Genomic DNA, 10,065 nt, shown 5'->3' with positions numbered 1-10,065 from the left:
AGACTTTCACCACTGCAGGCTAAGAAAAGTTGCTGTTTCTTACTGGAAAACAATGGGTAGAGGGGAATAAAAGCCTAAGGGTTGAATCTTGGCCTATCCCATAATAAGATGGTCAGATCATCGTTGTTTGAGAGATTCTGTGATCATGGAAGGTACTGTTATCGCTGTGTGTTGTGCAATGAGGAGTTGTGAGGACGTGTGAGAATTAACTGCAAAATTACACACAGTAATGGGTGCCATGAGCTAAACAGCAGCACAACCTAAAAAAAAAAAAAAGTAATTCCTGAGATCAACTCCAAACAGGGGGGAATATTTTATTGACCTCTTTGAAACACTATCACTATGCATCAACTTTTCAGAGTGTGAGAATGGATTAACCATCACCTTCCCAAGGCAGAGAACCAGCAAGTAGTGATAAAACACTGCAGCAAGGCATGGAGAGAAATGTCTCTTCATTCCATAGCAATAGAACAAGTCAGTAACTAGGGGTGGAGCAATGACAACCACAGCAAACACAAAGGCAGCCAAGGTCATCTGTTTTCCTTTTAGCACATTTTAACGCCCATGTAAGCAGCAGGCAAACTCCCAAGTTAGCCATGTGGTAAAGTGGTCTGTTTTTACCCAGAGTCTGTCAGCTTGGAGGAGCCACACAGTTATCATAGATAACAGCTGCTAATCGGCATTATCCATAATAGCTGGTAGAGGGAGAAGAAATACCTGAATTTTTCTTTAAGCAGCGCATACCTAAAGTGATACCATAAAGGAGATGGGCTAGTTCTAGGATGTATTCACAAGCTGTATTCCCTAGCCGAAAGGTGTTATGAGGAATAGGATAGTGATGGAAGGATCCCTTCTTCACCTAAGTATTTAATATTTAAAAAGCCTCTAGCTACCACTTCATTTCACCATCAGTTACTACAAATCTCTGTGAGCAGGCCATCTTAATTCATCCTCCTTCCCCTGCAGGGAGCAGTTGACTCTTTCAGACTAAAGCTCCACAGAAAATGGTCTGACCATGACAACAGGGCTATCTCAAGCCAACCCCTCTCTAACATCCAGCCCTACACACATCCCTCCTCCAATCCATAACAACTTTTACATGCAGAATAATAAACAAGTTTTCTCGGGTGTCGCTTGCATTCTGAACCATTCCCATACTGAGTGGGGTTTGAACACAGAACTACCATGAGACCAGAGACTTCTCTGATTTGAAGCCATTTCCAGTCACACATTGAAGAAGCAAATTATTGGGACAGGCAGCGGCATAGGAGAGCCATCCAAGAGTAACGGCAGCCAAAGCCCTTGACAGTATCTTCCAATATTACCTCAGCAGCACAGAAACCACAGCAGCATGACTTCTTTCCTGGACTGCTTTGGTAATGTTGGCAGGCCAGGGATATACATTCTTTCCATTTCAGCATTACATCTCTTGGAGCTGCTATAACACTGGCACCAGAAAACCTTGCACTATGAATTCCTTCTGTACAATCTAGGGCACTATCATACTGGGGCATCTCCTGCTTTCTGAAATAACATGAGATGTGACCTATCAAGTAAATTGGCATTTGATCTATTTCTGAGAATACCAGCTAATTGTCATTGATGGGATTAAGGTCTACGGGCCAGGGAAAAACTGAGTAGCCTGCTAGATGTGCAAGTGGCTGAACAGAGGATGGAAATTGTGGCCTTAATTTTTACAAGTATCTCAGCTGGAGATATGGTTAGTAATAAAGAGAGCAAGGCTAAGCTTTAAATATTGTATTCATAAGGTGCCTGATTCTGAGGCAGAAAAAGATAATCAGGCACCTCAGATCTGCTAGCTAGGCCTTCTCCATGCCAGCATGTTGTATGTTCAACTCCTTACTAGGATATGCATTCAGCAAAACAGCACTCTCTCTTATTTATGTACCATCTTTCTGCCAAGGCACCCAAGGTGCCTCAAAACTTAGAACCTCAACACAAATGGTAATAAATGTTATCAGTCTAACTTCAGGAGCAGATGCCACAAGCTCCGTGGGCCTAGGCTTCCTCACTTCCGTCTTCCCTCAGGAACCCAAAGGTCTATGTGAAGATGCCTCAGGAAAGAAGGTGGTGGTGGTGCTCCTAACAGATCTTTCTATTGATGGTGTCTTCAGGAACTGGTGATTCCCAGCCTTCCTCGTTTCTCCCTCCCCCCCCCCCAAGGCACATGGGTCTTAGCTCCAGTGAAGGTGGGAGTGGGGCTGCAGCAGAACAGAAGGGCGTTACCTTTCTGTAAATGACCATAGTAATGCCTCCCTTATGTGCAATAGATCCCAGCAATGACTTTCCACCTGTAGCAGAACTGTTTGATACCTCATGCTAAAGTGCTGCATGGCAACAGTGAAACTGAATGCAAAAATGTGCTTGTGTGACATCTTCAGCCAGCAAAAGCACAAGAACTGATGTACAACTCTTGCCAGGGTTTGCACACAGTGTTAGCATCTGTTTCTCTTTCACTCACAGTTCTTTGGAGGCACCGCAGTGTAAGGGTTATCATTGGCTTTGAAGGTAAACGAGGGACAGGATTCAGAAGAAAACTGTGATCACAGGCGTTTTATGACAAAAGGGAAGTGCATTCATTTGAACAACTAAATGAAACTATTGAGCCCCACTTGTTTGTTAGAAAAACTAATGGGAATTCAAGTGAATAAATTATAAATGAAAAGTAATTAGGTATTCATTTGTTTTTCATTGGTTTCTATTGCAAAGAAAAATCACAACACTCTTCCAACAGCCTTAACAGGTATAAAAACAATGCATGAAAAGGGGGGAGAGAACATAGTGCCACATATAAAAATGGCATCATTAATAGGGGGACCCTTTATTCTGTTGGAGATTTGGCAAGTCTGATTTTTGGAGGAGTAATAGAAGACTTGAAATTTTTATGCCCAAAGGATATAAACACAGAGAAATTACTAGCAGGAAAAATGGAGCTGGGCCTCACCACCAAAATCAAATCTGAAGAGTATAGGGCAGGGGATGGTTAACCTTTCTAGACTACAAACTCCCATCACCCCTGACAACTGGTCATGCAGTTGGGAGTCCAGCAACAGCTGGAGAGCCACAGGTTAGGCACACCTGGTGTGAGGTGCACCTCTTAGAATTACATATAAAACTGAAACTGTCCAATCTGCCTGAAAAGCACTATATCTGATGCACAGGGTATGTGTCGTGTAGTGGTTAGAGTGCTGAGACCAGGGTTCAAATACCCACCCACAAAGTTTACTGGGTGACCTAGGTGTAGCCACACACACTCTCAACCTAACATCTCACTGGGTTATTAGTGAGGATAAAATTGAGAACCATGTGCACCATGCTTGGAGAAAAGGTGGAAGATAGATATAGATAGATAGATAGACAGACAGACAGACAGATGGTAGATAGATAGCTTCATGCCACTTAGATGGGATGTTTCACTGTTATAGGCACCAGAATACAAGCTGGATCTCCCATTGAAACACAAACATGGGAATAATTAAGCAGCTGGATTCCAGATTGATGATACAGTATAGTAAATGACAATACTGAAATAAATGAAATTTTACATCATGGAAAGAGTAATTGAAAGCTTCTCAGTGCTACTGTGTGTATGCTCACACACTTGTGCATGATTATTGTAATTTCACATTTATGACATATTCCTCATTAAGCTTTGGCCTCTTAGCATATTCACAAATTGTGAATCCCCAACATGATTGCAGCTTAATATTAACACAGAACTCTATCCAACTGAATATAGTATACTTTAGAGAAACACAAACACATCTGACAAAGTAAAATAGACTTTAATGCAATTCCTATTTAAAATCATTGTTCTGATTCAAAGACAACTTTATATATAATTACTTTCATTCAATCATCACCAAAGTTAAGAACTACCAATGTTCTTTGGCGAGTAAGCAGTAGTTAGAAGTCCACCTCGCCACTGTTTCAAAACATTTTATGTTTACATCTTTAAACAAGCAGTTCCTATTGCACTTTTAACTTGAATTACTCTTCTGTTATAAGCACCTTAACGTATGGTACCTCATTGGATAAATTAAAATAAATCCAGTTTCTCCCATGTATCAACTTAGGCAAAATACAAACTTCCTTGACAAAACAAACAGTGCTGCAGGCATTTAAGTAGTAAAGATCAGGTGCGACTCCCTTCAGGATTACTGTTTAAAAATGCTATAATATAGCATTTTTAAAAATCACAATCTCTTGGTTTTGAACATATACTTCCCTTAGTTTGAGCTGCATATACAAAACCTGACTATGATGCTTAATGCTTTCCGTTTTGTGATTTACACAAATGTGTGCAGATAATATCGCTGTTATGGGTGGCCTGTTGGTTTTCCAGTGACAAACTCTTTATTGAAGTGTCTTCAAAAGCTTAGATGTTGCAGGCCTTCGCTGAATGTTCAATAAAATTCAAAAAGGCAGTAAACGTTGAGGTGGAATTTCCAAGAGCAAAAGGTTGTCCCAAACATATATGCTCTACATACATTCCAATACATTTATATCAACACAGAGCACTTGGGGCAAAAGAGTCTCTTTAAATATTTTTCTTTTCATTATTAAATGTAGAAACCTCTCTTCTTCTGGCAGTAGTTCAAGACAACAAAGCAGCACCCTGCTGTACAATGAATGATCTGGCAGTTATTTACAGCAGAACAAATATGTTTGTGCCAGAAAAAAAAGTATATATACACACAACAATGTTCAGTTGCAGCAGAATTAAAGACATCAGAAACATCTCTGATGCCGTTTAGCAATCAGATCTTCAAAAAGTCTCTACCCATCTAGACCAAGTTAGAGAACACTGTCCAAACATAAAAAATCTCAAATATTTACAGCTTCTCAATGTATCAAAATAATAATAATAATATAAAAGCTTAGTGGTAGCTTTCAGCGTGCAAAGTCAGCAGAAGCGATTGAGGAATCTGCTAATGTTACAAAATCCCGAATCTTGTTGAAGCATTCCAAAGCAGAGTGCAAAATAAAATCAGGAATCGTTCAGGCAATTTCCTTGGGTCTGTTTTGAGAAAGGGTCTGTTGTTTCCCTTTTAATACTTTATTGTCAGGGTAACATTAAGCTTAGTGCAAATTCATGAACCACCTAGGATCGGTAATCCTTCCGGACCGTGTGTGCCATCCAGTTCACTTTAGTAGTCCAGCTTTCTCTGAGCGCTTCGTCAAATTTCTGTTTAAATTGCTTTAGTGCCTCTTCATCATTCTTTCCTAAGGCAAGGGAATCCTAAGAACAAAATGTAGCATTAAGAAGATTGCTATTTGCCTTGAATACCCAACCCTAGAGATTTCTTTACTTGCCAATACTGTTATTCCATGGCAAACTGCCACTGTTTTGCTGCACACAGTAAGAATATGATTCTTATACTCTATGAACAGTATTGTTTCTTCAGTCTGATACAAAAATAAATCTGCCCAATTTGAGGACTAAATAGCAGTGGTTTTCAACCAGTGTGCTGTGGTACCCTAGGGTGCCACAGGCAACACTGGCCTCTGTACCTCTTTCCTTCTCTCCTCTAATGCCCTCTCTATCTCTGCCTCCCAAAGGCTTGCACAGCTGTTTGTTGCAGCAGCCCTAGCTACAAGCTCTGCAGGAAAGTGATGCCTCTGGGGCTGGGCAGGGGGTGCTTCCCAGGCCCCTATGGGGCAGCGTGAGAAGGCACCTCTCTTTGGGGCAGCGGGGGCAGCTCAGAGATCAGGGGCAGCAGCTGTGGCTGAATGAATGAATTTATTAATTTCGGTCACAGACCAGTTCCAGCTCACATACAATATCAGGGAAATAATAAAACATGACAGGGATACATTTGAATTTGCAATTGGGTATAACAGGGACAATACAGATAAAGAAGCAGTTAAAATATATATAAGTTAAATCTTAATCACTAAAATATAATCTAAAATTGTCAGTTAAGGCCTTAGAGCAGGTGTGGCTACCCAGAGGACTCCCAAGGAGAGGGGAGAAGAGAAGAGGCTGAGGGAACCCTTCACAATGAAGGGGTGAGCAACTGTCAGCTCTGCAAGCAAGGGGTGACATAACTGGGCTCCTAAACCCCACAGAGGTGCCGCAGAAAGAATGTAGTAGGTCAAGGGAGCCGTGGACTCAAAAAGGTTGAAAACCTCTGCTATGGAGTATAGACTTATCTAGTATTCAGATGAAAGAAAACAAACCATGTTGTTTGAGGTCTTGGATAGCCACTGTCCTTTGAAGTAGACAGAACTAGGCTAGAGGGACCAACGACCTCAGCTTTTTATGTTCACAGCATATGAGGAAGACCACAGCAGTTACATTAGGAGCATCACAGTGAACGAACTTTGAACATGGTTAGGAAAAAGCACAAATATCACCTAAGGTGCCTATCAGAGTTTTACCTTTAGATACTGGATGTCTTTAACAGAGGTTAACTCTGGAAGCCCAGCTGTTAACATCAGTGCAAAGAGAGTGATAAATAGGTTTCCATGTTTTCGCAGAATCAAGTACGCTTCTTCACAACATTGGCGGAACCTTTAACATGCACAAACAAACACATACTGTAAAGCAGGGCAACAAAAAGTAGGCCAGACCCCAGGCAGCCTGATCTGGTTCAAGAGACATTTGTTTGAACAGGATTGACTCATTGCTGTTATCTGAGGTAAATGAACTTGCTAACCCATCACCTGCACCCATCTTGCAAATTGACGTGGACAAACCAAGGGTTGTTCCCTCTTTAGGTGAAAAAAGGGATCCCTTGCAAATCACTTGTTTTTCCTCCTGCATAGCAACAGAAAATACAAGAGCAGCAAAACTCCAGTTGCTAGAAGGAAGGAAGCCAAATATAGTCATTTGTACTGCAGCGCCAAAGCAAACTAATGTAGCCAAGGAACAGGTGGTGACTGTATGGTTTATGGGGCGTTGTTCTATGGCATGCAGGAGGGAGAGGAAGGGGGAGAGGGAGAGGGAGGGATGGATGGAGGGAGAGAGGGATTCACACATATTGCAGCCCACGTGAAAGTACCAGGTTAACTAGTTTGCAAGATTTGCAAAGGGTTGCGATGGATTATGGTGCAGCAGCAATGTAAAGGCCCTTCAAGAAAGACTTGACTGTGGCAGAAACTGTTACTTGGTTTAGGGAAAGTCATATCGGGGTGATTCAATGAAGGAGGATCAGAAAACTGGACATTATTGTGGATATGCTGTTATTGGAAGCAAACGTGTCTAAACTGCTCCCTAGTAATAGGAATACATATTCCAAAGATACCATTTCTTACACTTAATTCCATACGTTTCTGAGTGTGTTTGTACCTTAATATGTCTTCCGAAATTAAATTCTCCAGTGTGTTTACTATGCCTAGTTTTTTTTAGCCTACTAACAAGAAGATTAAGAAATTAGACTTGATACAATGGGAGTGTTATGTATTCCTTTTAAGTGCTTTTATACCATCCTTCAATTATATTTCCCAGGGAGGTTTACAAAAATAGTAGGAAATTTTCTTTTTTTTCCAACAAGGAGAATGAATGAAAGAAAACCTTCATGCGAACACAAGTAACCTGTGAGACTGTGTGTACATCATATTATGACAGAGAAACAGAAAGTGAAAAGAGATAAGCTGTGTGACTGTAGAGGTGGTAGTCCACTAAATTTTACTCAGAGCAGACCCACTGAAATGAATGAATTGCTTTAACAAAATATCAGTTTCAACACTGAGATTATATTGTGTGATTTTGTTCATAATTATGGCTTTGTTTTTATTTTACTGTTTGATGACTTCATTTTGTGGTCCACTATGATATCTTAGGAAATTATTTTGAGAATTAAGGACTCACCGGCCAAACTTTTCAGTGTTTCCAGTTTTCCCCTGCTGAATGACATGTATAAAATCATAGGTAAGGATGAAAGGCACTCGCTCCCTTTTAATTCCAAATTTGGATTTGAAGTTTCCAAGAATATGGCCAAAATCTATGTGAAAGAGCTGCGAAAAGGAATAGGAAGAGAAGTTAGTGAATAAATCAACAATTTCATAATTCTGTTGCTCTAATTGTTAAAGCATTATTACATGCATTTTCTCCAAAATACAACATGAATAATTTTTCTTCTAGCCCCAATGCTCAGAAATGGTTTGTGACTTAAAAGTTACTTTATTAGCAAGTAAATCAGCACAGCACCAGACATATGGCCCTAGGCAGAAGCCACCGTCACATATTAATGAAATGCAAAACAGAGCAGGTTTCATAGTCCCCAAACATGAAGTTATTTTTTACATTTAATACCTGTGTAGGAAAACACCATGTAGAAAGTGGTTCTTAGTATTTATAGAATGGTACATGATTTAGACATGGGTGGCGCTGTGGGTTAAACCACAGAGCCTAGGGCTTGCCGATCAGAAGGTCGGCGGTTCAAATCCTCTCGACAGGGTGAGCTCCCATTGTTCGGTCTCAGCTCCTGCCCACCTAGCAGTTCGAAAGCACGCCAAAGTGCAAGTAGATAAATAGGTACCGCTCTGGCAGGAAGGTAAACAGCATTTCTGTGTGCTGCTCTGGTTCACCAGAAGCGACTTAGTCATGCTGGCCACATGACCCAGAAGTTGTACGCTGGCTCCCTCGGCCAGTAAAGGGAGATGAGACCACCACCCCAGAGTCGTCCGCGACTGGACCTAATGGTCAGGGGTCCCTTTACCTTTACATGATTTAGAAGGGTACTACCTTTACCTTTTACACTTTGAAAGTAGCATTGTTGCTCCATCACTGAGTGAAGCCCCACGTGCTTTAGTTTGGGATAGAGCCCAGCTGTGTAATGCTCTTCCCCTCCAATGTGCGGCTGATAGTTCAGCTTTTGCCACCAGCTAAAAATCCTTGTCTTCCTCCTTGCTTCTGGAGGAGATGGCAGTTGAGATAAGCAAACTATGTGGTATTTTCATAAGAAGCAACTGAAGCAATTTGGATTTTATTGCTTTACTGATTTCTGTATTGTTTTTAATTTAATGTGACCCGCTTGTGTGATTTGCTTGTGATGAATCGTAAAATCATAGAACTGTAGAGCTGGAAGTGACCCCGAGGGTTATCAAGTCCAACCCCCTTGCAAGGCAGAAATTCCAACATGCGGTCCTCCATCCAATATGAAACCATACTGGACCCAGCTTAGATTTGCAACTGTGCTAGCAGTTTTATTTATAGGAGGGACAAAGGGTATATAAATAAAATATAAATATATATAAATAAAATCAATACAATACAGTAGGTTCCAAGCAAAACATTTCCCCAAGAAGATTATGTACTGCGTTGTTTGCCTACCACGACCTTACCTGGCCATTCTTCCTGACCATAATATTGTCACTATGTCTGTCTCCTATGCCCAGCACGTAAGTAGCTACACAGTAGCCAGCGCAAGATAGAGTAAATGTCTCAATGGCTCGATCCAAATCATCTCTGAATTGAAAAGAAAAAATGGATTTTATTGGTATATTAATGCATTTTGTTCAAATCCATGCTGCTTAAAATTAAAGAAGAGAAACTGGCATATCCTGAATTGCCCCTTGCACAGCATCAGGTAAGCATCTTCCTAGATAGAAGGCAAACACAAAATCTACCTTAGAGTCTCTTTGAATATAACCAGATAATGAAACATTGTGAGCTGTGTTTGTACGGGGGCCTTCCAATATGTGAAATTGCTGTGCAAATTTAATTCACAGAAAGAACACTGTAGAGAGCTACGCTTGTCCTTTATGAGATTTACTGTGAAAACATACAATGAACAGGCAATATGTTCATTGTTTGGCAATGGTAACGCATCAAGCACCTTGCTGACAATACAGAACACGCCTCTCACAATTATTGCCTGCAACTTTCAAAACTCTGCTCAGAAACACAGTGCTGAGGATCAGTTAAACTGGATCTCAGGATCTGAATGACTGCCTGGCTTGAAAAGACTGACTGCAGCTTTAAGCAAGGACACTGAAAGGAACGGTGACAGGAGACACTTAAAGCATCAGTGGCCAATCTTTTTGGAAACTATGGGTGGTATCTAATGTTCTGAGTTCTGTTGGTGCAAGGATTTC

At 40.9% G+C, this 10,065-nt stretch overlaps 1 protein-coding gene across 7 annotated transcripts in view; it reads right to left on the bottom strand.

The window, feature by feature from the left end:
* Positions 1-3,787: 3,787 nt before the first annotated feature.
* The window catches only part of PIK3CB (phosphatidylinositol-4,5-bisphosphate 3-kinase catalytic subunit beta), a 112,451-nt gene continuing 106,173 nt past the window's right edge, over positions 3,788-10,065 (bottom strand). For all 7 annotated transcript variants that reach the window (XM_081006876.1, XM_081006877.1, XM_081006875.1 and 4 more), the window contains 4 exons: positions 9,313-9,436; positions 7,838-7,983; positions 6,406-6,538; positions 3,788-5,263 (listed from right to left, as the gene is read on the bottom strand). In XM_081006876.1, the coding sequence (XP_080863002.1) occupies positions 5,126-5,263; positions 6,406-6,538; positions 7,838-7,983; positions 9,313-9,436 (541 nt within the window). In that variant the 3' untranslated portion in view covers positions 3,788-5,125. The remainder of the gene's footprint in view (positions 5,264-6,405; positions 6,539-7,837; positions 7,984-9,312; positions 9,437-10,065) is intronic.

This window comes from Podarcis pityusensis (genome assembly GCF_964106645.2).
Source record: "Podarcis pityusensis genome assembly, chromosome: 5".
NCBI lineage: Eukaryota > Metazoa > Chordata > Lepidosauria > Squamata > Lacertidae > Podarcis > Podarcis pityusensis.
The sequence above is the reverse complement of the archived record's forward strand: the minus strand, read 5'-3'. Positions and strand labels throughout refer to the sequence as shown.